The sequence below is a fragment of the Exophiala oligosperma genome (assembly GCF_000835515.1).
Source record: "Exophiala oligosperma strain CBS 72588 unplaced genomic scaffold supercont1.9, whole genome shotgun sequence".
Classification (NCBI taxonomy): Eukaryota; Fungi; Ascomycota; class Eurotiomycetes; order Chaetothyriales; family Herpotrichiellaceae; genus Exophiala; species Exophiala oligosperma.
The window spans coordinates 469,750-495,976 of NW_015622826.1; the positions used below are offsets into that span (position 1 = coordinate 469,750).

The window sequence follows — 26,227 nt, forward strand, 5'->3', positions numbered from 1 at the left end:
ATTTCGTCAATGGTCATGGAGCGGACGCCAGAGAGACCTTCACATGGTGACACTGTGACCTTTGCCGTTCCCGAGGATACGGTTCGAAGTCCTCGCCGAAGTAGCCGTGTCAAGAAGAATCCTTCCGTAACCCCAAGACGCTTCAACAAGTTCTTCACGCCGAGAGCTCGAAATCTGCAGCGTGCGGTTCGAAGCTCGAGAAGAGCTCTACATGATCTTTCTGCAGCCAGTTTGAACAGTCGAGCCGATAATACACACCGTCCAAACAAAAGGAGGAGAATCTCTTTTTCCTCAGTGCCATCTCTTCCGTCGTCCCCGATCCGCAAAGACTCGAGCTCTCTAGTCGCAAGGCCCAATGTTGAAGTTCAAGACCTGATGCCCGCCCCCGAGGCCTGTGCCGACTGTTTCGATACGGAATATGAGGATGAAGACGAGGACGAGGACGAGGAAATTCTAGGCACGACAAGAGCATTCCCTGCCCCACTAAAACCATATCCCACCATCAGCACCTCAGCAGCGGCATTATCCCGACGACTCGGCGTGAGAAGCAGGATAGTGGAGGCAAAAGATAGCAATCTATGGCAACATGAAACAGCAAATTTCTACAGTTCAGCAGATGATTTCTACTCCTACAACCGACAGGTTGCATCTTTACCATTCTGTGCGACTGGCTTCAAGACCGTCTCCTTGGTCGCTGTTGGTGATGAGGATGGCACCGTACGTATACACGATGCGTGCAGTCAGGCCCAATCATACAACGAGGTATTCCTGCACATGCATCCTCACGACAACGCAATCATGGATCTGGAACTGTCTGAAGACGACGCACTACTCGCCACCGCATCCGGAGATCAAACATGCCGAATTGTTGATATGAAACAGCAAGTCTCGACCCATACGCTTGTTGGCCACACCGGTTCGATCAAGCGCGTTCAATTTCAGCCAGGATCTGGAAACCATGTTCTAGCAACATGTTCCAGAGATGGGAGCATTTGTCTATGGGACCTCCGATGCGCCAAAGCGAAAGGCTCTACGATGTTCCAAGAACTCCGACGTGAAAGTGCAGCCTTCTTGGAGAATAGCAGAGAAGTCAATACGATCAACGACATCCGTGACGCGCACACGGCTGCCCGCAACGGCTCGTTATCGAAAGGCCGTCGCCAGCAAATCCCCATATCCGCTCGTAACGACTTTGCAGTGACGACCTGTGCCTTCATCAGTGCCAGCCGACCGCACCTCCTGGCCAGCGCATCTGAAAATGATGCCATCATCAAGCTGTGGGATATGCGTACGTCTTACAAACAGCGCTCCGGCCGACCAAATCCAATTTCTGCCACCCTCGAGCCGCAGTCTCACCAAAACCACCGTCAATTTGGGGTCACCTCGATAGCAATGAGCAGCGACGGGTCGAGACTTTACTCTCTCTGCCGCGACCACACCATCTACGCATACTCGACGGCACACCTCGTCCTTGGCAGTGCGCCTGAGATGTCCCTCTCGTCGTCCACCTCTCGACCCGCACGTCAACCACGACAGCCCATCCACGGCCTCGGACCCTTATATGGCTTCCGCCACCCATCTCTGCGCCTGCAGACATTCTATGACAAGCTCGCCATCCGCCGCACATCCGATGACCAACCCCACACCGAAGTTCTGGCCTCGGGCAGCAGCGAAGAATGCGCCGTGCTCTTCCCGACGGACGAACGGTACTTCAACAGGACCACGCGCCGCCAGCCAGAGAACGCCACCACCCTCGCTCAGCCACGCCTGCGTAATACAGCGCCACCGTCGTCGTCAATGAGCAGCAACAACAACAACAAAGATGCGCCGTTGCCCATATACTACCACGGCACCGCCCTCGTCAACGCTCATCGCAAGGAAGTCACCGCCGTGGCCTGGACGAGGAACGGCAACCTCGTCACCACTGCCGACGACTACACAACGCGGTGCTGGCGTGAGGATGCCGCCCAGGCGCGTATGCTGAGACTCAACAGCGAGCGCGACGCTCGTCGGTACCAGAGCGGCTGGGCCGACGTCCCAGCGCGGTACGACGACGACGATGACGAGTTTTAGGAGGTGCAGAAGTAAGGACGAGTAACCGGGCTGACCTGGTGATATTCAGAAGATCTGAAGGAGAAGTGTACGTGCATCTATCTGTACACACAACGCTACAGACATGTCAGAAAGTCTTGTTCGCTGGATGGTTTTTTTGCCGTTGTTTTTGGGCTTTTAATGTCAAAAAGCCACTGTCTTGGGCATTACATTCGTTACTTTAGCAAGCACGCACCAAACCAATCGTCTGGATTTAGTTTAGGATGAATCAGACATCACATAGCACCTAGGCTCTGAATACAAAAACCTAGACATTAAACTAAGTACGTGCTGACTCAAGAAAGAAGGAGGCCTCATGGCCACGTTCCCATTTTTTGATACCTAAAGCCAATGCTTGTTCGTTCAACACAATAATGCAATGCTGCCATGGCCGCTATTCATGCTGGCTCGTCGTAAAAATACACAAGCTTTGAACCGAAAGCAAATCCCATCAGATCGCGCCAAAAGCAAATAAACCTCAACAACGAGGTTCATGGCAGTCTGTTCTTTTTCGTAAATCATAACATCTTCTCCGCCCCCTGCATGCCTCTTCCGTTTTTTGCTGACTGAGATGCAGCACCGACGTGGTAGTAGCACAGTTTCCAGCGCGCATCCTTCCCTGAGCGATCACCGCCTCAGCGCGCCACCACATTTACATTCACGAATTTGTCGTTTCAACTCGGCGTTTTCCTGAAGAAGTTTATAATTCTCCTCCTCGACACGCATCAATTCAGCTTTGTAGTGTTCTAAGCTGGCAACGGACACGGCAGGTTTACCTACTTGGCCTGTGGGCAAGATACGAGCATCTGGGCTCGGACTTGGGGCAGATCGACTTGTTGTTGTCGACCCTGCGGTCAGTGGTCTCTTGACTACTGATCCTGCAGACAGACCTGAACTGGAGGTAAGAGGTCTATTTTCGTCGTTGCGTGAACTAGCCCTGGCTAAGTTGCTGACTTGCTCTGGGTCCTGCTCTGAGAGTATACCAGCAAGACCCGGTCGTGGAGTCTTCTGTCGACGGCTCAAGCTTCTTCCCAAGCTGGGAAACAGACGAGGAACGTCCCGTCCTTTAATGCTGCCTGTCAGAGCAGGTGCCTCTCTAATCGTACCATTCGACCGCGTCAATCCTGATAGCAGTTTTGTTGGTGAAAGACCCTTTCTGCGTGATTCGTGCTCAATGCGAAGAGAGTCCAGTATTGTTGAGGCGGCCGGTTCCATCTCGCATATTTCGGCAATAATCTTGCGAGCTTTCTCGAGGGTCTTGATTGCCACTGTGAAATTTGCAGGGACATGAGGAAGCATTGTGTCAATGTACAGGCCGTACCTAGATATACGTTGTGCTGGCTCCATAAGCAGCGACGGTGCTTTTTGGATAGAGGTCGTGCCTTCCTTCAAAAATTGGTCCAGGTTAGAGGCCACTTGAGAATGAAGGTCAAGGTACTCTCTGTACGGCATTGGGAACTTAGGAAAGTGGTTGAGGAGCACTTTAGCAAAGCTGGAAATTCCCATTGGATCCTTCGCGGTCTGAAGGAGTTGTGGGTTCTGGGCCGCTCGGTCAAGGAATGTTAGAGCGGCATCCTCTGAGCTCTGGAGAACCGTCTCAATGTCATCTAGAAAAGCCAAATTCAGATCCTTGATCTGATCCAGCAACGAAGGAAATTGTATCATGGCATTCACAGCTTTTTGGTTTCGGGACCCTTGCAGTTTTGAGCTCAATGACTTTTGCGTTCGGCCTTGGTTGGTAACAAGATCTATCAAATCCTGCAGCCTCGTGATGTATCTGTCCTCTGTGTCGACGAATTCACACATCTTGAAACGTAGTGACTCCAGCTGGTCTAGCGAATGCTTTGGTGCTTGTGAAACACTGCCTTTCCGGGTTCCCGGCGTAGCGGCTGATGGAGACCGCTTTGCAGGGCCGCTTGGCAACCTTCTTGAAGGAGTGAACATGTTGCCAACTCTACTGGTGCCACCATTATTGGCCTCCGAAGGCAAGAATGATGGCCTCGTCTTTCTGATCGACAGGCCAGGTTTGACTGGAGTCGGCGGTGTTGATGGCCGCTCTTTGGAAAAGGGTCTGAGTGCTTCAATGACTTCGTCGGCATTTAGAACCCTGCTCATTCTGCCAGTGACTTGGGCCGCGTGTGTTTGACCCCATTTCAATGCTATGCCATGGTGCAAGTTTTCATCAGTAATGGCATTCTTGACCTCGGTTGGCACTTCAGAAAAATATCGACAAAGAGCGAACGCAATACCACGAAACACATCGTCCCTCTGCTTATCTTCTGGTAGCTTGTGTACTGCGGAGTAATAGCTACTATTCGGAGCAACTGAGAAAGCACCATAGCTCTTGAAGCCGGCTGCGGAGAGGATCGTCGTGCGTATTCGTGAGGTCGAGGCCAACGAGCCCACAGCCTGTACAGGCCAGTAGAAGACAAGTATACGAGGGAGATAGGGAGGATCTTCGGCGTAGTAGACGGTCGGTATGTCTGATGGATTCAGGATGGCCGACAGAGCGGCCAGATTGCCTGACTTGGACATGGCTGATGGAATTCGCGATTAGGTCTGGGTCAAGGTGAAGCAGGAGAAGGCGCACAGACAATCATCGCCCGTGTGCGCAGGTATCAACGAAGACGAAAACCTGCAGTATAACCATACCAGCTACGTAACGCGCGAAAAGACGCGTTGTATGATATGCTACGATGCAATGGTATGTGTTTGAGCGTTCGGAACACGAATGTGTTCTTGTGTTGATGGTTTTCCTAGTTGGGCGGCGGACAACGGCGATACATTGATCCGGTATCAAGTTAAAACAGGCGGCAGATTTCATCCTGCTTGTTCCTGGTACTTGATACTCATGCTCGAACAGTCTTTACATAGGTACTGTCTATGTTCATTCCCACAATCCTCAGTCTGGAGTTGCTCATATCTGGGTTCCAGCTTTGCGATGAGTTTTCGTCCTTGCTACTACTATTCTCTGGGGGGTGGATTCCTGTCCATTCGGCGACTTTCGTTCCCGACAATTACTGATCCTCGGAGGTCCGGGAGAAGCCTCTCTCCTGTGTGGTTCCTTTGGCTTGAATTTGATGAGGAACATAGACCTGTCAAGACACACCAAGGGAACGCTATCCCACATGGCGGACCTTCGCTGCATGTTTACTATCCGATGCTTATCAACTATTTCCATTGGGCTTACTCCTGGTGCCTGATCGCGGCAGAGTCTCGAGGCTAGTCTGATACGCATGAACCACTCATCGCTCGTTCGCCTCCGGGATTTGCCCCCAGTATATCGCAACCGACTCGGAAGCAACTTGCGGGCATACAAAATCCAAGCAGAATTGACGATTTTACGATCTTGATGTTCTCAATATGTCAGCTTGGAGCCCTCGAAACAGCCGCGGAACCAGCCAGAAGACCGTCTCGGTCTAAGCTTCACATCCCCTCTTGCCGACCCCTCGTCAAGAGCGGAATCACAGCTGGAAATGGCCTCCTCCTCACCAGCCACGGACCAACTGTGCCTCGTGTTCATGACCCGTTCGACAAGCTGAACCTCATAGTGGATGTTTGGTTCTCGCTATCACTCGTCGACTTTTTTTGTTGTCGTCATTGTCAGCATTACATTCTCCATTTCTCCCCACACATTCTTTTCGATGGCCTGACTATCCCCTGTCATGAGAACTGGTGTGGTCTTTCGACTGGCTTATTCTTTGATGGCGGCGCCCCTGATCTTGTTTGTCCATGGCAGAATCTAACTTTTGAAATCTCCTGAAGTGCAGGATGTTGACAGATCATGCGTCTATACTCGTACCCCTTCACACGTCAATATCTGGACCATCCCGAACACGGATGCGTGGGATGCTCCACAACGACTCCCGCTCAGACCAAATCGATGACAGATTGTTGGCCTACAGGTCCGATGAGCCAAAGCTCAGTAACCACCTTTTTTGCTCTGTAACTATTTATGAAGTGTGATGCTTTATTACCTCAGCCACTTTCCCGGCGGAGCAATTGAAATATACCGAGTTGATTAGCATACAACAATTGCCTTGCCTGGTCAAAGGTAAAGTGGAGTCGGAGACCTTCTGTATTTCGTCCGAACCCTTTGCATGACCACTTACCTCGTCAACGCATATATCACAACCAGGTCTTGCCCTGCTCCATCTGAGTTGCCCTCTATTTCGTGAAAAACGCCCAAAATCCTTACGCAAAGAACACTTGCCACTATGGGGTCCTTTGATCCTGCCGGGGTGCCAATCTTCGATATTCGCTCAGACAAGTCGGATCAGTCTCTTTTGGAGACGCTTAGTCGCTCGTTGAATCCTGTCGATGGACAGCCCCGCACATTTCCGACGTTGTTGCTATATGACGGTATAGAGGTTCTGGCTGTGTGAGACAAGTACTAAACAATCGCAGAAAAGGGATTGAAACTGTTTGAGGAGATCACCTATGTGGATGAATATTACCTCACCAACGCTGAGATCGAGGCCCTGACTAGACATGCCAATGCCATTGCCTCACGAATTCCAGCAAATTCTCGTCTGGTCGAACTTGGAAGCGGGTACGAGCGTCCCCAAGTCACATTTCGCACACTGCAGTATTGATCAATAAACAGAAACCTCCGGAAGATCGATATCTTACTCAGAGCATTCGAGAAGGCTCAAAAGTCCGTAGAATACTACGCGCTAGACCTTTCTCTGTCAGAGCTCAAGCGGACATTTTCCGAACTCGATATCACCGCGTACCAATATGTCACCTTTCGTGCCTTGCATGGCACATACGACGACGCTCTCGACTGGCTGAAGAAGGTTCGGAAGGATGACCGGAGCACCTGTGTAATGACTATGGGATCATCAATTGGCAATTTCACGCGCGAGAGCGCTGCTCGATTTCTTGCCAATTTCAAAGCAGCGCTTACTTCCTCGGATTTTATTCTTGTAGGAGTTGATGGATGTCAGCAGCCAGACCGCGTTTACCGAGCCTATAACGACACTCCGAAAGTGACGGAGAAGTTTTACCGCAATGGCCTATCACATGCCAATGCTATCCTTGGCTATGATGCATTCAAACAAGACGAATGGCAGATCGAGGGACTCTACGATGAAAAGCTCAACAAGCATCAGGCTTCGTATGTTGCTCTGACAGACATCAACACCGGAAATTTCTCTTTCAGAAAAGGCGAAAAGATACATTTGGAAGACGCATTCAAATATTCCGTGGCAGAAAGTGATGAAATGTTCCACCGGGCTGGACTGATTCCGCAAATGGCGTACAGCAACAGCACCAATGACTATTGTGAGGCATGATGAGGGGATATTCCAGGGCCTTTGCTAATGCCTTGCAGTCCTTCATCTTCTCACACCTGCCACAATAAATTTTCCTACAGAGCCTACAGAATTTGCAGCGAGCCCTGTGCCGACCTCGAATGATTGGCAACAGCTATGGGCTGCATGGGATATAGTCACCAAATCCATGGTTCCAAGAGATGAGCTTTTGAATAAACCCATCAAATTACGAAATGACTTGATCTTCTACTTGGGCCATATTCCCACCTTTGCAGGTGAGTACATACTTCGTACTCCTCCTTCTTGGATATTAAGATTGCACCATAGATATTCATGTCACCAAGGCTACAGCTGGAAAGCCGACCGATCCTGCGTCTTATTGGTCAATCTTCGAGCGAGGCATCGATCCTGGTAAGTCTTATGGCTCATTCATACACGAGTCAGTTTCTGACCATTGCCATAGACGTTGATAACCCTGAAGTGTGCCATGACCATAGTGAAGTCCCTGACTCATGGCCACCACTTGAGGATATCCTCAGCTACCAGAACCGGGTACGGTCTCGCATCACAGAAAAAATAAGCAATGGTGATGCTTTTTCTGACCGCAAACTCGGCCGGGCTCTTTGGCTAGCCTACGAGCATGAAGCGATGCACCTGGAAACATTTCTTTACATGCTCCTCCAGTCTGAGCGTGTTCTACCACCACCGGGCAAAGGTGTCCCCGATTTCAAGGCTCTTGCAGCAGAAGCTCGTGCACACCGTGTTCCGAACAAATGGCACAAGATTCCTACCACCAAGGTCAAGATCGGTCTCGACGATGCCGAAAATGACGACGGCCCAGATAGGTACTTTGGCTGGGATAACGAGCGCCCCTCGCGTACCGTCCAGGTCTACGAATTCGAAGCTCAGGCCAGGCCGATCAGTAATGGCGAATATGCTCGCTTCCTTGAAGCCACGAAGCAAGACACGCTTCCCGCATCATGGACCGTCTCCCCGGCATCCGACTCGCACTCCAACGGCACGAACGGCGTGATCAACGGCAACGACATTGCAAATCTCGATACTGCTAGCCCATCTTGGATCCGAGGGAAATCCGTCCGCACCGTGTATGGTCTCATTCCACTCCAATATGCACTCGACTGGCCCATCATGGCATCGTACAATGAACTTGCAGCTTATGCAGAGTGGTCCGACGGACGAATTCCGACCATGGAAGAGGCGCGAAGTCTTTACAAATATGCCCACGATCAGCAAGACAGTACCATGGAGAAGGTTCCGAGTAAATTGATCTCGGCGGTGAACGGGTAAGAACATCACTGTCATTCCTCCTTCCGCCTGTTTTCAGGGCCACCTCTGTACTGACTTTGGAATTCAAATCTTAGACACCTCTCGAACGAAGGTGTCGAGGAAACACCACCACACAACCCTTCGCTCCCCACTGGCGGCGCTGCCTCGAACGGCAGTGCTGCACCAAACGACCGACACACCAACAATCTCGACCCGAACGACCTCTTCATCCCGTTGACGGACACCCAAAACGTCGCCTTCCGCCACTTCCACCCGACTCCCATCACCGGCCACGACGGGCTCCGCGGCCAATCCGACGTCGGCGGGCTCTGGGAATGGACCAGCACGACCCTCGCCCCCCACCAAGGGTTTTCCGCCATGAAGCTGTACCCGGGGTACACGGCCGACTTTTTCGACGACAAGCACAACGTCTGTCTGGGCGGGAGTTGGGCCACCGTCCCTCGCATCGCCCTGAGAAAGACCTTTGTCAATTGGTACCAGAGGAACTATCCCTTTGTCTGGTGTACGGCCAGACTCGTCAGGGATGTGTCTATCACCACTTGATAATACCTTGGTGAACAAGTCCGACATTCGATTTCGTCCAGACCTGCCAGAGGTCTTGACTCAAGAGCCCTCCATGAGTCGGATGGGACAACGGGACAGGAGACCACAAGAGACATGCACATGAACAAGGAAATTGGAAATTGAAACTGAGGATGGAATTTCAGGGTTTAATTCGAAAGCAACAAAGTTTCTACGACCCATCTCTCAACTCTTTCACAATCAACTATTTTTTTTTCTCGAATGAAACCCCATTTTCCATCTACCTATTGTACTGTATTGTACTGTAGGTACGTTGGGAGGGCATTATGGGGGACAAGTAAGGTGGAAACATATCAACATCACACACTCTTTTTGGAAACATGCAAACATAATTGGCAAAAATGTCGCTATCCATATGCAGTAACGAAAATTCATGATTGATCCTTTTGAACCCGTCTTTTTTGGAATTGATTCAGCCTCTCTCTCATAGGTCAGCCTCAAGAATCGTTTGCTATTCCTCGACTATATATGAATTTGGTCCGGTCGTCGCGGATCCACCAGATCGATCGCCAACCCTCGTGCTTCGTTGTATGGATATCTGAATCCTGACCGAAATGCGGGCATGCAGTATGTTTTGCTCCGTACATAAGTCTAGTTACACATTACAAGCAAAGAACGAGCAAATAGGTAGGCTTCATCATCATACACGTTTGATTCCGACATGTTCACTGCCTCGTGATAACCTGTCTTTAACACGACCCTTGTTCATCGGTGAGTCGTTTTATCCTGGCTGAGGGACCTGGCTACTCCGACCCTCAATCGTGGCCAGATTCGTCGTCAGACTGTTTCGCTTGCGGCAAGCTGCAGAAGAAAAAGGGGGAACCAGCAAAAGCCACCACTACACTTTTACGGCGAGAGCGGGTTTCGATCAGGTCGAACATATAGTCTCCGAAGAAACATCCTTTGTCCACCTATCCAAACCATACCGACAAGTGGTGAAATCTTCCCCTTGGGTGGTGTCTCGACTCAAAACCTGAATGTGATCAAGATGTCTTCAACTTCTTTGTCGATTGTCTTGGACAGACATTGCTTCATTCATTCACCAGAGCACTTTGTTAGGGTGGTGAACTCATTGCCCACAAACGATACCCTGTCGATCTGTATTGATGATGACACGCCTGTAAGATCTGAACGCCTCTGCATTCTTTCCGTCAATATATGTACCACTCGAAGTGGCGTTGGTGATCGGCACACACAGTTTGTGAAGACTGACAGAAACACGGCATCGAAACGCGGCCGCGTGTTTTGTAAAAGTTCACTGTCTCCAGGAGCTTCTCACTGCAACTGAGATACGGCAGCAGTGGTATTCACTGAGGAGCAAGGTTTAACCAAGTAGCACAAGAGCTGGATTGATCATCGGCGCGTCTGACACACAACAGAGGATCGCTTCGGGAAGCTCTTAATCGCCTTGACCACCAGTCTCTATGCCTGATATCCAGTCTGCGTTTGCCTTGTGTCGAAGATCATCCCGAGCAATATAAGAGCCACAAAAAGATACATCACGACGTGAGACAGACATGGATCCTTCGATTCCGAACAGCCCTTTCCGATGGGAGACAGCGTCTGGTCTTGGTGAGTTGCCCCCTGAGGTTTCAATGGGAGAGGAACTGACCTAAGAAATCCAAACAGAGCACAGTTGCTGGAGCTGCTCGATGAAAATGAGCAACCCAAATGCACGTCAGACTTGCTATGGCGTTCATTCAATCCCGTGCTATCGCTACCACCAAACAATGCATGCAATCGGGGCTAGCCACAAGTGCGCAACTTGTGTTTCAACAGATGAATACCACCACAAAAGGCATAGAACGGTATGTAGCCTCCCGACGCTTGGATGCCTCTGCGTTGCTGCGAATCAAACTGACTGTCCAGTACCAGATTACAGAGCTTGTGGTTGCCTACCGACAGGCTAGCGGAGAAGATCCCACAGGACTTGCCAATGAGATCGAACGCCTGAGACTCGAGAATGCCCCCGAACACCCCTACATTCAACAATTTGACGAATTGGCCTGGGAACATGGAGAAGAGGAGACCACTGAAGAGGACAACGTCAGGGCCAATGAAGGAGACGAGGAAGAAAGGCGCAACTGGACTGACCCAGACCTAGACATCCTTTCGGAGACTGTCGCAAGTACAAGCACCACCGGTGACAATGACGGCAATCAGCAAAGGAAGCAGAGCAAGAGTGAGATCCGTGCTGCCAAAAAGGCTGTCAAAGCTGAAAGGTCCCGGGCGAAGGCTGCCAAAAACCAAAGGAGGCAGTCCGTCCCAGTCCGCAGTGAGGATATCGAAGCTGTCGCGCGTGTCTTGCATGGTGAACATGCTGCAGAAGCTGCTGCCACTCATCCTCTTGCCACAGATAAGACAGTCGAGGATGTGATCAACAGGAACAGAAGCTTCGTGGCGAGCATTGAGGCACACAAGAAGCTGCTCCTATACAGCGTAGCTCGAAATCGCAAGATTGGGCGACAAAGGCAGAAGCCCAGCGGCAACGGGGTCAGGCACAAAAGAAGCGATTCGGAACAGTCTGAGGAGAAGGATGCTGAGATGAACGACCTCGTCACTGCCGTTTTGACCAATCTAGGCATCGTTCCTGCGCATATCAGTCATGGTGGCGCCGGATCTGGCTCGAAGAAAGAGAAAGAAAACAAGGGCGCCATCGATGCAGGTGCGCCTGTCTCGGCAATCATTGTCAATTTGAAAAAGGAGATCAAAGAAGATCTCAAGACATTCGAACACGAGCAAAGGGAAGTCTGCATCAGGGCGGGCGGGTTTTGGAGGTACGTGGGCAGCAGAGTGTTTGAAAGAATGACAAAAATTGCCCAAGAGGTGGATTGGAAGACAGGAAGAAAATTGAAGGAGTAGAGGAGCTGGCGGCGGCCAATGTGTGAAGTGAGTAGAGTGCCTAGGCAGGGCGTCCTCTTGACTGATATTCTGGGTATGAACAAGATGATTGTGTAGCGTGAAATTGCCTCTTTCTGATTTATTCTCATTTCCGACTTGGCAATGACGCCTTCCTCGTGCCTGTATCATTGTCGTACTGCTGTTGATATCTCGATGTTCCCGTGTGCAATGTATTTCTCGCTGTGCTGGACGCTGCAGCCTCTCCATAACGAAGGAAACAAATTCCTGTGACGGACACCCGAAAGCCATCGTCAAGATCCGGTCTACCTGTCGATACCCTCTTTCATCTTAGAAATGTGACGAGGTCGGCACTTTGGGTATCTCTGATGCGAAGCTTGGGCCGATGAAGTAGTCCTGACCTGCCGCAATACAATCTTCGACTGAATGGTCGTGGTGGCGGGTTTTGTCTTGTTTAGAAAGTCTGGAGAAGCCGGAGTTACGTTGTCGTATCCTTATTGACATAGCTATCCTTGTTTGGATTCCTGATGATGGCCATGCTTTCTGTGTGGTCCAGTCACACACCATTTCGACTTCATGAACCCTCTGCGTAGACCTCTAATACGTCCAGACTTCGATCGAGTGTTGCACCAAATCCGATCACAGACCATATTGTTGTATTTTCATACTGTTCAGCATGGTTTATTCGCTTCAGCGCTTCTGATCCATAACGGTAACAACTGTTTTGTCTTCGAATCCTAATAATCGCCCTAACATGCCAGTAGGCTTAGGGACAGGGCATTCCCGTGCTTCTCTATCGGCTTTCTCCAGTATTTCTGCTTCTCTCTGAAGTTCTCTGAATAATGCAGCTTCCTCTTCTAGGTTCTTATGGTCGGCGAGACCTTTCCGTGCTGCTCTGGGTTGAGCCTGGATAGTTGTGCTCTTGAGGTCTGAGATCTGGTCTGCTGATGGAGCGGGTTGCCCAGTCACTTGTTGCCGCCTGACTCTCCGAACTGGTTTTCCATCTTCATCGAATTGGATTTCGGTGTCTGCGTACCCTCTTCGCGGCCGGGGGCAAGGAAAGAGATGTGGGATGCCAACAACAACGAAGGAAGCGAGCAGAGTACCGGCAAATAGTGTGGATGTAGCTGTTGAGCGAGGGTGTAAGTGTGGAGGCATCTTGAGCGAGAACCGTATGGCCGGTTCTCAACGGAGCCAGTGGTGTGAGAGGAATTTTGTGTCAGGACCAGAACATTGAGGTTGTACTGGGAGAGCTTGAGTGTGAAAGACAATCACTCGACGCGGAGCCCTGTAAGAAGAATAGCCCTCTTTGACAGGGTGAAAGACCTGGGACGGGACGGAGGTGAAGAAGCCAAAGCCTTGAGCTTGACTCTACTTTGAGGCTGTTGATCTCGGGGAGCTTCACGAGCCTAGAATTAATCGCACGGACATTGGTTGGTGGCAGGATCTAATCTTATCTCATCTGTCTGCGCTTTTTCCATCTCCGCGACTCTGGCCAGCACCGCAGCGCAACTCTTACCACATCATTGCAACATCGATTCTCTCATATCCAACACCGAGACGTTTACCTCCTTGACGACTGGCTAGAGCATTCATACACCACTAGAGATCTTACCGCAAGGGCCATACCATATCTCGTCCACTTGCGAACTCTCGGTCTTGATCAAGCAGGTCTCGTGCAAATTCGCCCGCCACTATCATTACCACAAAGCTGGCATAAGACCCAATCGCCCACACTCATGAAGAGGAATTCGAGGTGGCACGCTTTGGCTCTGCGATGAGCGACCTCGACAAGTAAGTTCAGCGAGTTTCGCTTCTCCCTGAGCCCCGCTGACACTCCCAGGGCCATCGCGCAACTGCGCGCATGCCGACCTATTCCCGAACCTCAAGTGCGCGAACTGTGTTACAAGGCCCGCGAACTGCTCATAGAAGAAGGCAACGTGGTCACAGTTGATGCTCCTGTCACGATATGCGGCGACATCCATGGACAATTCCATGACCTCATGGAACTCTTCCGTGTGGGAGGTGATGTTCCCGACACGAACTACCTGTTCATGGGCGACTTTGTAGACCGGGGTTTCTACTCTCTCGAATCTTTCCTCCTACTATTGTGCCTGAAAGTTCGGTATCCCGACCGTATTACACTCATTCGCGGCAATCACGAATCCCGCCAGATAACCACGGTGTATGGCTTCTACGACGAATGCATACGCAAATATGGCAGCGCGAATGTGTGGCGGTACTGTTGCGAAGTCTTTGACTACCTTGCGCTGGGCGCACTCATCCTCGGCGCAACCACTGATGTACCACCCTCGACGTCTCAGTCCTACAGCGACAATACCCAGTCCACCCTCCCCCCAGACGATGATGACGATATCGAGTCCGAAGTGTTGAACGCTAACGGCGATCTCATAAGCAAGACTCTCCGACGGCAATTTGCTGGCTTAAACCTCAACTCTCAATCCTCCGTAGATACATCCCGCATTTCACCCGCTCCGGACATCGATGCCCCATCACCTCTTGAACCGCCCTCCTCTCTCCCTTCGCAAGGCTCACCTGGAGCGTCACTCTTCAACCCACCAACATCCACGACCGGCGCGGTCCTGTGCGTCCACGGTGGGCTGTCACCTCTAATCGACACGGTGGATAAAATCCGACTGATAGACCGCAAACAAGAAGTGCCGCACGAAGGCGCCATGTGTGACCTCCTGTGGTCCGACCCGGACGAGATTGAGGGCTGGGGTCTGTCCCCTCGCGGTGCGGGTTTCTTGTTCGGTGCAGATATTGTCCGCCACTTCAACCACACGAACGACCTGTCCCTGATTGCCCGAGCCCACCAGCTCGTCATGGAAGGATACAAGGAGATGTTCGACAAGACCATAGTCACGGTCTGGTCCGCCCCGAATTACTGCTACAGGTGTGGCAACGTCGCCGCCATCCTCGAACTCGGCGAGGATGGAAGCAACGGCGGCTGCATCACCAGGGCGAACGGCGACCAAGGACGCAAGGAACCCGTGGGAGGAGACGGCAACGGCGGCGGTGCCGGTGTCCTTTGGAACCTGGCCACGCCGGGACGACGTTATAGAGTGTTTGAGGCGGCGCCGCAAGGCACGAGGGGGATGCCGGCCAAGAAACCAGTCGGCGAGTATTTCTTGTAACACAATTTCAGAAGGGGCTTGACTACCTACCTTTACCTTGACTAGGTACACGTATGGAAATCATGTGTATCCCTTTTTTTGGCTTCTTTCTGTTCTTTTTGTTGTTCACGGCGGGGTGGGAAATGAAGCGTATAGTTTTTCCAGGGGTTTTTGTATTCTTTTAAGTTTCCGTCAAAGGGAGATGGAGAGGAAAGGACTCTCCTGGGGTAGGCTTGTGTGTATTATCAGGGAGAAGATGAAATCAAAACGCCCACACACACACACAACGAATGGTTCGGCTTTTTTTATGTTTGTGAAAGGAGTGGCGTGGATAGCGATGGCAGATTTGTCTCCAGCTCTATAGAAAGCAGGGATTGTTGGCGTTGTGGAGCAATAAAGTGAGGAAGGAAATGCACAGAGCAGACTTACCTATCGGTACAAAATGAAGTAGTACGGAGTAAGCAGAAACCACATGACATACCTAGATGAGGGACGTGGTGGTGATTGACTTTGGCTTCGAATAAACATTAGAAATGGAACGAGAACTGGCAGGGTTCAGGATCGGAGAAGAGTAGGATAGGTATTTGAATCTAAACCATGCCATGGTCGTATATCTCTGATACTATACTATACTAACGACTAAACAACAACGTCAAAATGTCGGGGGTATCTATGATGGATCTGTTTCCAATATCAAACAAAAAAACCAAGGTCATGGTCTGTAGATCGAGTAGCGCGGCAAGGAAATCAAAAAAAAGTACCGCCCTGTTCCCTGTACACTCGGAGGGTCCCTTGTCACATATGTCTTGACAGATCTCTCGACAGATGTCTCACCCCCAAAAGGCCAACCAGTGTATTTAGATAAATGGAAGAACGACTCATCTCTTCCCTCTCTTGCCCGCGGTCGGCGTCATCTCTTCCTTGACCTTTTCCAGCATGTCACGCGCTTGGCGATCTCTCTTGGTAAAGGTGCCAGAAAACGTGGCGGGCAGGGGCCGTGCGCTGTGGGCGTGGTCGGCGGCAAACTCTGGTCCGTTCCAGCCCTTGATCTGGCACACCTTGACCGCCTCCTCGAGCAAACCTTGACCGACCCCTTTGCGGCGGTATCGACGCTTGACGGTCCAGCCACGGATCACCCCCGTCGCGGGCGCGTTCCTGCGTGGTTTCCGGGGGCTGCCCCCTGAAGGCGTTTCTCGTTCGCCTCGTATGATGACCGTGCCGACGACCTCGTCGCCGAATCGAGTGAGTAGGATCTCGTCCGCGTCTCCGACAGCCGGACTATCATCGGTCTCGCGGCCTTTGCTCAGCCATTTCCACGTCCCTACGTTCTCGGCTTCTTCGAGATACCCGCCCGTGAGCCAACGGATAGTGACCAGGATGGACATGAGGATTCCAGCAGTCGTGGTGCCGATCAACATCCAGTCCGACCGCTGGCCCTTGTACAAGTACTGATATACCAGGCCGAAGCCGAGGACGAACGTCCCGAGAGTCAACGGGTGGTACATGATAGCGCTGGACGCGACTTGACGCTGCTGGGCGACCGAATCGGCCAACAAGTGGAGGGCTTCGACCTTGTCATCCTCGCTGACGGCCGGTCTGGTGGTCAAGTCGGGGATGTCATCTAACGGATTCTTGGATTCGGCCACCGCGTCTTCAGCATAGACTTCGCTGCTCGTGCCCAGGGGAGAAGGTGAGGGAGGGGGGAGACCGCCGGAAGAAGCCATGGTGGTCGGTCGTAGAACGTCCGGAGTGGTTGGGAGAGACGGCGGCGTGGAATCGGGATCGAGGACAAGATTGGCTCGTAAGGTGTTGAAGAATGCTGTCCGAAAAGCACTTGTCAGAACGTCTTCGCTTTCCTTCTCCTTCCCCGTCTGTGGTCGCGTGCTCACCGGCAGAAGTTTTGAAGCCTGGTATACGATCACCAACAGCAAAACCGCCTGGGCGGCCCGTCTCTTGAAATAAAGCGGCCGAAGGAGAATAATACACAGCCTTATTTACAGCGAAGAATGAAGAAGCAGAAGTCAAGTAGTTGGCCGCCGAAGGTTGAGGAGGAGTCGGAGGAGAAAGGTATAGGTGTTCAGGAAGTCTCAGATGATGGTGCCGGCCCATGATCTGAAAATTGCTGGCCGTCCAGCCGCAATTGGCATGGCCGACCAGCGGAGAAGGGAAAAAAATCAAATTAGATGGACATGAAAAAAGTAACGTTAGCCCCAGAATAGAAGGCGAAAAGGAACAGAAAGAGCCAGTCTATTTGAGCCTGGAAGCCGTGAAGAGGGAAAAAGAAGTGAAGAATAGACCGTGAGGAGGGGCAGAGTGGTGGGTTTTAGTAGAGCACGTTGACAATTGCGGGCAAAAGACTGGACAGGGACAAGGGACAGTTGTATCGTGGCCGTAAGTACGGAATTCGGAGTAGGCGAGTAGGTGAGTATCTCAAAGGGGGCCGGTGTGAAGGGGGAGCACAGGGCAAGACGGACGGGTGGGTGAGGCTGGTGGACAAACGATGGCGGGATCGAGGCACCTAAAGTACTCGTTACTGTACCCAAGGGACTCCATATGGAGTATGACTTCAGGGCTTACCGACGCTAGATTTTGTTACTCGCACTCTCCCAGCAACACCACAGAGTAATTGATCTAGCCACCAGAGGTTTTCCACAACGGATGCATAGAGCGAGGCCTAGGCCTGTGAACTGTTTACTTTTTCACTTCTTATCTTTCAAAATAAACCCCGACGAAGCCTTCTTCAATCATGCTCGACTCCATATGGCATGGTCTTCGGCAGCAATCGTATCATCAACACCCCCGCCAAGCACCTCCTGATAGCGACTGACCTCGACATGGTCCACACGATTGGACTATGGCATCACACCGATACATGCAAGATGCATAGTGTGGGTTGATCTAAGCCTGTTCCTGGCCAAATAAATGTTCCTATCAGTAGCAACGCAGCCTCGAAGATGATGCATCTTGATAACGCTCGTCAAACCCCGTCCAGCTACTCCAAACATGCTTGACAGGGGGTCTTGTGATCACTTGCGAAAGGCATGAAATCGAAAGGACACTTGCAATCGACTCTAGCAGACTGAAATTCGTCATCTCATGCATACATGTTGCATGGCCCTAGTAGAGGATGGGGATATCATCGTCATCTCACTCGTAATCTGCAAGTCGCTCTCTCTATATCGTCGAAACGCCTAATCCTATCTGGTGCGACCATCGTCTAATACGACCGCCCAAACATGCACCATGCCTCAGCAAAACTTGAGCATTTGGGGTTCCCGCATTTGGTGACTCCCTTTTCAATTCCCTCGGGCTGATCGAATGGAATACACAGACTCTTGGCTCCCATGCTAGGAGCACGTTCGTCTTGCGGGATGCCACTCTGTTCCTCGGCCTTGCGTGCACTCATGTCCTTGATCTGATCCTCGCATGACTCAGCCAAGCAGAAAGGCATCAGGATAACATTCTTCTCGTTCAGCGTTGGCACAAAATCATCCCAATTGGTAACTTGTTTGATGTGAGACTTGTACTTTGCGTTGGCTCGGTCATACAGGTCCTTTTGAATCGTCTCGAGCAGTTCAGGAACGGCAGTGTTCAGCTCACTGATGGCAATCTGACCCTTGCTCTCGGCCTTGGGCAAGTCTCGTCGGGAGGTTGTCACATAATGACCCTTGCTCTCACCGGGACCGAATTCGAGTCGAAGAGGAACACCCTTCAATTCCCAGTCGTTAAATTTGAACCCTGGGGAGTACCCCTCGCGAAGATCCGCTAGAGCCCGGACATCAGCCGCCTTGAGGACTTCGACTAGGCCGTTGATCTCGCCGTAAAGTGCTTCTCGCTCCTCATCCGTGGTTTTGGCAGTGACGCCGACGGGAACAATAACTACCTGTGTTTCGACGACACGGGGAGGCATGACAAGACCCCGGTCGTCACCGTGAATCATGACCATAACGCCAATGACTCGAGTCGACAAACCCCAGGAGTTCTGCCAGACGTACAACTGGTTCTTCTTCTCTTCCTCCGTTTTGGCATTGGGATCCTGAACTGTGATACCGAACATCTTACTGAAGTTTTGGCCCAAACAATGAGAAGTACCACCTTGGATGCCCCGCCCAGTCGCTGGAATGTAACCTTCAACGGTGGTCGTGTACAAACCTCCCGCAAACCTCTCCTTGTCCGTCTTTCTGCCCTTGATCACTGGGACTGCGAGGAGTTGCTCGTAGACACCGGCATAGAGATCTAGGATTTCGAGGACTTCCTTGCCTGCCTCTTGTTCCGTCAGATGAGCAGTGTGGCCTTCTTGCCAGTGGAATTCTCTTGTTCGCAAGAATGGCTGAGGATGCTTGAACTCCCATCGAACCACCGAGTTCCACTGATTCAGCTTCAGTGGCAAGTCACGGTAGCTCTGGATCCATTTGGCATAGTATGGGTACATGACAGTCTCGGAGGTAGGACGAATGGCAATCTTCTTCTCAAGTTTGCTGCTGCCTCCGTGTGTCACCCACGCAACTTCGGCTGCGAACCCTTCAATATGGTCCTTCTCGCGAGAGAGCACCTCTTCAGAGACGAACAGCGGGAAAGAGCAATTCTTTACCCCCATTTTCTTGATCCTCGAGTCGAACCAGGCGCGCACTTCGTCCCAGACAAATTGCGACGCTGGTTTGAGGATGTAGCAGCCAGAAATGTCATAGTAGTCAAGCATGTCACCCTTGAGCAAAACTTGTTGGTACCACTCTGGGAAGTCTGCATCCTTGGATACGTCGATGCCGATCAGTAGGGCCCCTTCCTTCTTCTTCTTTCCACCTTTTGATTGTGGTGCTTTGGCTTCATTCTTGCCAATGGCCTTTTCTGGCGCCGGTTTCTTTTCCATCCTCTTTTCCGCGGCTACTTTAGATTCTTTCTCGCGGGTAGGGAGATCGGTCTTCGAGGTTTCTCGAGAATGCGACATTTCTGAGGTAGAGGAAAAGAAGGGTGAGTCAGACCAAGGCAAGCCCCTCGTGAGTTTTATGGTCTAAACGAGTAGAATGTATGCAATGTAAAGAGGTCTAGTGGTTGGTTGGATTTATGAGTCGTGTGTGCATTTGGGCTCGCAGCGCCGCATTGATTGTGTCGAACCCCGCATACAAAATATTTCCCATGGCCGCTTCAAGAGACAAACTGCAATGTGCATCCAGCGGCCTCACATACGGGGCGCCGCTTTTAAAGGCCCCTATTACACTCGACTAGCCTACTACCAGTGTCCTTCAATTTTCCAATCCTTCGAGTCAACATAGATTAACAGTCAACGACTTTCCAATATTCGACAGTCCCGTTGATGTTAACGCTCTCTGACCGCGCTAATTGACGGCTACAAGAGGCATATTTCGTGAACCAATGTGGATTGCGCTGTCTTGAGTACCTACTGAGTGATAGATATAGGGCACCAAATCCTCAGTCCTTGCGAAGGAGTCTAGAAAGAGAACCTCATACAAGGACATGTATGCTCTGTACTGCAAACTGGTCCAATTACTCAACAGTTCCATCCTCCATCGGCACTCCAGATTGCTCCTGTGACAAAAGTACTCTCATCGCTTAAGAGAAAGGCGACAATCCCGGCGATCTCTCCCGGCTTTCCCTTCCTTTGAAAGGCTTGTGCACTCATGTCTGCCTTTTGGACCTTTTGTGCCTCTTCTACCGCTGTCACCATAGGTGTATCGATAAAGCCAGGGGCTACTCCGTTGATTCGGATATTGTTCTTGCCTTCTTCCTTGGCGGCAGCTCGAGTCAAACCAGCAACAGCATGCTTACTAGCGGTGTAAATGCTGTTCTTCACCTGCCCGAGTACGGCGAGCACACTGGCCGCGTTCACGATCGATGCGCCTGACTTCATGACCCTGAGCTCCTCGCGCAAGCAGTTGAAGACGCCTCTGACATTGATGTTCATGACAAAGTCGAATTCATCATCCGTCTCATCTCGGAGTTCTAGTGTTGCTGCATGATGACCAATGACCCCGGCCAGATTCGCCGCCCCGTCGACCTTGCCGAATTCTTTCACCGTTCTCTCCAGAAACACCCGCACCTGCGAACGATTCGTGACATCGACCACTGTGTAGATGACTTTGGCTCCAGCAGCTTCGAGTGTTTTGGCTGCCGCTTCCAGCTGTTTGGCATTGATGTCGGCCAGTGAGAGAGTTGCGCCCCTGCTCGCCAGCAGCTTAGCCGTGGCCAGTCCAATTCCAGAGGCCGCACCGGTGAGCGCAATAACTTTTCCTTCCATGGAACTCATGTTCACTGCAGATATCGGACGTCGATATTGAGATAATTGGCCTAGAACCACTCCCGCATAAGATACGTCCTGAGATATATCCTAATGATAGCTCCCCCCAGCCCAAGTGAGTCGAAGGTTTCGGCTTACATCTTTACCTCGGGTTGTCAGTCTCGGACTGGAAGGACTCCGGGAAGACTTTGGACGATACAGTGGACCGATCATGAGCAGTGGACAAGAGAAGTCTCGCACCTCGAGCGGCTGGGCCTGGGGTAACAGAACGAATCTGGACTTCTGATCATACAGGTCTACGCAGGGGTCGTGGAATTTTCGGTACAGCGTTCCACTACTAATTGTTGATTGTCCTGGCCATGTTGCAATGCGGCAGACTGGCAATGACACCACCAACTGCTATGGATGTCGGCTATACCCCCTCTCCAGGAGAGTATCTTTCTTTACTATGCCCCGAGATCCTCTCAGCGACCTCCAGCTAGGAGACTGTACTCCATAAGCCACGGGGTTGGGCCCCCTCTCCTCCTCGCCTCCGCAATCTTCCCTTCAACATCCAATCAAAATTGACCCGGAGTCGACCCGAGCCACGCCGCTGTGACAAAGATTTCCAACCTCATTTCAGTCTCGGGAGGTAATACTGCATGGAATAACCAAGTCACTTCCTGGACTATGTAGGCAAGCCTCTCAGTCACCAAGCAGACTGCTCGTTGTCGTCGAAAACGTGGTGCAAGCTGACGGAAATACTCCACAACCAAAGCCGCGGCTACGGAGGCAATCCACCAATGTACCCTTTTATCAGAGAGGCGCAGGCATTTTGAAAGTCGGTTCACCACAAAAAAGCCACACTACACAGTATCCGAGTCTAGGAATCTCGATTCTACTACTCCGGAGAATTTCGTGTCAGCTAGTTGTGTTAGATTGCCTAGGAGCACAACATTTGGATCGCTAGCATGTGACTGGAAGGCCGGAGGCGAGGTTAGGGATACGTCTATCACCTCTTTGTGGATCTATCGCCCCTGAGTCGCCTGTATGTTAACAAAACTTCAGACGCAATGTCCACACGTGCAGAACAGGGATATGGACGACGTCCGCATGCCACCTTGGCTTGTTACATGTGTCGCAAGCGGAAGATCAGATGTGGGAGAGAACTGCCGCACTGCACCATATGCAAAGATACCTCTCAAGAATGCATCTACCCAGCGAAACCGATGAGACCAGGTCCAAAGATAGGCAGTACCCACGCTACCTCTCAGAAGCGGCAGCGTAAGTAGATCTTCATCTCCGAGTCTTGACAGGTATTGATCCTATGACTCTAGTGGATAAAGAAAGTCAAAAGAAATATCCTCAGGAGCGACGAGATATGAGACTCGAACCTCCAGGAATGACAGGAACTACCTTGGTCGATGACTCCTCTCCATCTTCAGTACCATCTCAGCCGCCCCAAAGTCCTCCACAACCGAACAATGTGCTGACCCTGTCATTCATTCTCCATCCCACGTTTGAGAATTGCTCGCCAGACCACACTGATGCCACTCCGAATTTAGCAGATACAGATGTTCGTTACACCGAAGCGCTGATGACAAGCTGTAAATCTCTGGGCTTGACTTTGCTACAGTTGAACACTTTGTAAGTAAACTTCGATTTGAACTATCGTATTCCCCATCGACGACTCTGAGGACAATGCAAAGTAACAAAAGCATAGGCTCCCACGATACTTTGAAACATTCACGTCGTTTCAACTCTTCCGGCTATCAGAACTTCAAACAAAATTATGGCAGATCCCTACCCCAACACAAAGAACGGCACTTCTAGCAGCGATGCTGGCGTTTGGTCTGAAAGGCCTTGATAAAGATGACTTACACAATATTTTGCAGGAGCCCGTTCTTTCGGGTGTAACAGAATTACCAAGCATCCATTTCCGTTCAATTGGGATCAAGCATATGGAGCAAGCTATTGAAGAACTCGACGACGAACCTTTGTCTCTTCCTCTCTTGCAAGCACTGATCTTGAATACACATTGTCTGCTCGTCCAACGCGTAAGAGGGAAGGCATGGAGGTGCCTCGGGACTTGTATCAGAACTGCATATGAATTGAATCTTCATCTCATTGATGCAGGCAAGCAGAGCCACGAACCCATCTCAAATGTAGAGAAATGGTGCATTGAGGAAGAATGGCGCAGGGCCTGGTGGGCGATCTGGGAGATGGATGTGTTTGCCAGTGTCATTCGTCGCTGCCCAGCGGGTATCGACTGGAGCCAGAACGAGACATTTCTACCGGCTGAAGATGCGAGATGGTATGGCGGCCAACCACAGCAAAGCTGCTTTTTGGACATCGATGTAACAAGCCGATGGAAATCACTGGTGAAGACCAAGAACAGATCCCCAAGCGCCTGGTTTATTCTCCTCAATTCGCTCATGAAGGACGCCCAAACAATTTCGAGTCCAACCAGTGTCGATAAGCCTCTCCTGCCAGATCGAGAACTATTGCCGGAGGCTAGCGGAGGCATTATTGACGAACACCAGCGACTACTGCTTCGAGAGAAAGCGGTAGCAACAAAACGTCTCAGCACTATCTCCAATGCTCTGTATTGTGCAATCATGGCTCTCCCTGAAGAACTCCAGTACCACGGTCAACATCTCAATTTTGGCGGCAAGGAACTCCAGAAGCCAGGCGCCATTTCTAGGCGGCTTACACACAGCTTCATCTACAGTATCTATCTCATGACTCAACTCACAAAACTCATGATCCTGAAATACCATGTATTTCGCACAGGGAGAAAATGGACTCTTTATCGGAACCAGAAAACTATGGGCGATGGTGCCACCGAGTTCGAGGATAGCTCAGGATCCCCTTTGCGTTCCACATGGGAACCGCAATATCTCTCACAGTACTTCGAAGCAGCAGATAATGTGGTCAGCATAATTCGAGGCTCTTCAGGGGACCATTACAAACATGTCAACCCATTCCTTGCTAGCACTACGTGGCTGGCTGGGGCTGTGCAATTGCTGCATCGTAGCGAGCTGGAGGAGGACGAGCCGGATCGAGAGCTGATAACGTCGAACTTTGAATTGGTGAGTTTGATATATCAGAAAACAGTGGATTTTTGGAACATGTCACCGGTGCCATTGCGTAATTGGGAAACCCTCGAAAAAGGACTCGAAAGTGTCAAAAACAATCCTGATGGCGGAGACAAATTTCACTATGAGACGCCCTGTATCTTCACGGCTGGCAACAAAGGCCGACTGGCAATGTCGAAGACAAAACCATCTTCTTCGACGGCTTCAACCCTGGCCAGCGGCTATGACAATGTCAATCTTGAAATTGCGAGGTGCACTACAAATACCTCAGATAGGGGGGATGATGTTCCTGAAGCCTCTGCTGACATTTACAACAACGGAACTCTCTCTCAAGTGTCGCCGCCACAGTATCAATACCAAGAAAATGCGCAGCTTGTGTCTACAACACAGAAATCGTACGATATGCCGCCGTCGTCGTTGGGACAACCTCTACATCATGATCAGAATCTCTCCATCGATATAACCTCGTCCGATATGGATCGAGGAACAGGAAGAGCATCTTTGTTTCCAAGCACCTACGCGCCGGTTGCTACATTGTCTCCTAACTTCATGGACGCCTCACAGTTTGTCTTGGATCGAGATTTCAACCTGGATTTTTCGACTTATCTAGATGAGATGTTCTCAGGCTCGTATTTGCCATAGGAAAAGATACAGATGAGGAGATTATGGGACCGAACGAATCCATGAGAGAATGATGACTGGATTGCTATGCATGCGTCCTACATATGGCCGTTGGATATATGTGCCTTATTCGCATCGGCCTCCATACCATGTCTAATCCAAGCCTCATTCGTTTTCAGATAGGTATTGAAAGCTTGCTTGTCCTTGGATAACGAGTCCAGGTCGACCTTTTTTGGCGAGTTGTATCCCCTCTGCACGGCTGGTCGCTGAACCATACGCTGCTGCCACTCTTTGACATGCGGAAACTCGTCGATCTCCACGCCAGCGAACCCTTTTTTCGGTTCACCCATTGATCAGCACTTGCTGGTGAGGCTGAGGCTGGCAGAAAAAATGTACTCACCAAGAACATTGGCCCAGGACGAGATGGCGATGTCGGCAATGGTGGGCTTGTCCCCAACCAAAAATCGGGATTTTGAGTCTTGGAAATGCTTGTCGAGCGTGCGATACAATCGACGAGTTTCATTGGTGTATCGGTCCTTGGAATACTGCTCAGGCAGATCCGACAGATTGTATCGCAAGAAATGGTTGGCCTGACCCTGCATTGGACCGATCCCCGCGTTCTGGAAGAAAAGCTGAAGCCTCGGAGGGTTAATTTTCTGCAAGATATAAACGACGGGAACCTCAAACAAGACATACCCAGTTATTGGTCTGATAAAACTCCTTCGTCCCTGGTGGGTAGGAAATCTTGTGGTCCTTGTCGTACCGGTCCACCAGGTACTGTTGGATGCTGCCTGACTCGAAGAGGCTGATCGGTGTACCGTCTTCCAACGTGTCGGTCAAGGCCGGGATACGACCGTTGGGATTGATTTCTAGGAACCAAGGCTCCTTGTGTTGGATGGCCGGAAGGTTCACGTGGACCACATCGTAGTCGAGCCCGAGTTCCTCGAGCGTGATGGCGATTTTGTGTCCATTGGGAGAAAAGGCCGTATAGAAGACGATCTGTTTCTTCTCAGTCATGATTTT

At 51.0% G+C, this 26,227-nt stretch overlaps 10 protein-coding genes across 11 annotated transcripts; 5 read left to right on the top strand and 5 right to left on the bottom strand.

Moving 5' to 3' along the window:
- Positions 1 to 9: 9 nt before the first annotated feature.
- PV06_08776 (uncharacterized protein) lies at positions 10 to 2,073 on the top strand (the record flags this gene model as incomplete). Its single annotated transcript, XM_016410150.1, has 1 exon — positions 10 to 2,073. One exon carries the CDS (start codon positions 10 to 12, stop codon positions 2,071 to 2,073), a length of 2,064 nt encoding a protein of 687 aa, XP_016259172.1.
- A 341-nt stretch (positions 2,074 to 2,414) lies between these two features.
- PV06_08777 (uncharacterized protein) lies at positions 2,415 to 4,784 on the bottom strand. The gene has a single exon (XM_016410151.1). The coding sequence runs from the start codon at positions 4,624 to 4,626 to the stop codon at positions 2,719 to 2,721; it is 1,908 nt and encodes a 635-aa protein (XP_016259173.1). The 5' UTR covers positions 4,627 to 4,784; the 3' UTR covers positions 2,415 to 2,718.
- Positions 4,785 to 6,054: 1,270 nt separating this feature from the next.
- On the top strand, positions 6,055 to 9,652 carry PV06_08778. Of its 2 annotated transcripts, XM_016410152.1 has the most exons (7): positions 6,055 to 6,453; positions 6,499 to 6,643; positions 6,698 to 7,377; positions 7,427 to 7,642; positions 7,695 to 7,778; positions 7,831 to 8,671; positions 8,750 to 9,652. In XM_016410152.1, exons 1-7 carry the CDS (start codon positions 6,309 to 6,311, stop codon positions 9,216 to 9,218), a joined length of 2,580 nt encoding a protein of 859 aa, XP_016259174.1. In that variant the 5' UTR covers positions 6,055 to 6,308; the 3' UTR covers positions 9,219 to 9,652. The 2 variants fall into 2 exon arrangements, with proteins under 2 accessions (XP_016259174.1, XP_016259175.1); XM_016410153.1 differs by having other exon boundaries at positions 6,055 to 6,643.
- Positions 9,653 to 10,946: 1,294 nt separating this feature from the next.
- PV06_08779 (uncharacterized protein) lies at positions 10,947 to 12,119 on the top strand (the record flags this gene model as incomplete). The annotated part of the gene is made up of 1 exon (XM_016410154.1): positions 10,947 to 12,119. The coding sequence occupies one exon, from the start codon at positions 10,947 to 10,949 to the stop codon at positions 12,117 to 12,119; it is 1,173 nt and encodes a 390-aa protein (XP_016259176.1).
- A 687-nt stretch (positions 12,120 to 12,806) lies between these two features.
- PV06_08780 (uncharacterized protein) lies at positions 12,807 to 13,274 on the bottom strand (the record flags this gene model as incomplete). Its single annotated transcript, XM_016410155.1, has 1 exon — positions 12,807 to 13,274. One exon carries the CDS (start codon positions 13,272 to 13,274, stop codon positions 12,807 to 12,809), a length of 468 nt encoding a protein of 155 aa, XP_016259177.1.
- Positions 13,275 to 13,421: 147 nt separating this feature from the next.
- Positions 13,422 to 15,865, top strand: PV06_08781 (serine/threonine-protein phosphatase 4 catalytic subunit B). The gene is made up of 2 exons (XM_016410156.1): positions 13,422 to 13,910; positions 13,960 to 15,865. The coding sequence occupies exons 1-2, from the start codon at positions 13,894 to 13,896 to the stop codon at positions 15,272 to 15,274; spliced, it is 1,332 nt and encodes a 443-aa protein (XP_016259178.1). The 5' UTR covers positions 13,422 to 13,893; the 3' UTR covers positions 15,275 to 15,865.
- On the bottom strand, positions 15,825 to 17,619 carry PV06_08782 (uncharacterized protein). Its single transcript, XM_016410157.1, has 2 exons — positions 17,143 to 17,619; positions 15,825 to 17,072 (listed from the first exon to the last, which is right to left on the bottom strand). The coding sequence occupies exons 1-2, from the start codon at positions 17,360 to 17,362 to the stop codon at positions 16,132 to 16,134; spliced, it is 1,161 nt and encodes a 386-aa protein (XP_016259179.1). The 5' UTR covers positions 17,363 to 17,619; the 3' UTR covers positions 15,825 to 16,131.
- A 514-nt stretch (positions 17,620 to 18,133) lies between these two features.
- On the bottom strand, positions 18,134 to 20,316 carry PV06_08783 (proline-tRNA ligase). Its single transcript, XM_016410158.1, has one exon. It carries the CDS (start codon positions 20,196 to 20,198, stop codon positions 18,471 to 18,473), a length of 1,728 nt encoding a protein of 575 aa, XP_016259180.1. The 5' UTR covers positions 20,199 to 20,316; the 3' UTR covers positions 18,134 to 18,470.
- Positions 20,317 to 22,396: 2,080 nt separating this feature from the next.
- PV06_08784 (uncharacterized protein) lies at positions 22,397 to 25,581 on the top strand. Its single transcript, XM_016410159.1, has 3 exons — positions 22,397 to 22,769; positions 22,823 to 23,132; positions 23,209 to 25,581. The coding sequence occupies exons 1-3, from the start codon at positions 22,559 to 22,561 to the stop codon at positions 25,223 to 25,225; spliced, it is 2,538 nt and encodes an 845-aa protein (XP_016259181.1). The 5' UTR covers positions 22,397 to 22,558; the 3' UTR covers positions 25,226 to 25,581.
- Positions 25,303 to 26,221, bottom strand: PV06_08785 (uncharacterized protein; the record flags this gene model as incomplete). Its single annotated transcript, XM_016410160.1, has 3 exons — positions 25,303 to 25,535; positions 25,605 to 25,836; positions 25,901 to 26,221. The coding sequence occupies 3 exons, from the start codon at positions 26,219 to 26,221 to the stop codon at positions 25,303 to 25,305; spliced, it is 786 nt and encodes a 261-aa protein (XP_016259182.1).
- Positions 26,222 to 26,227: the final 6 nt, after the last annotated feature.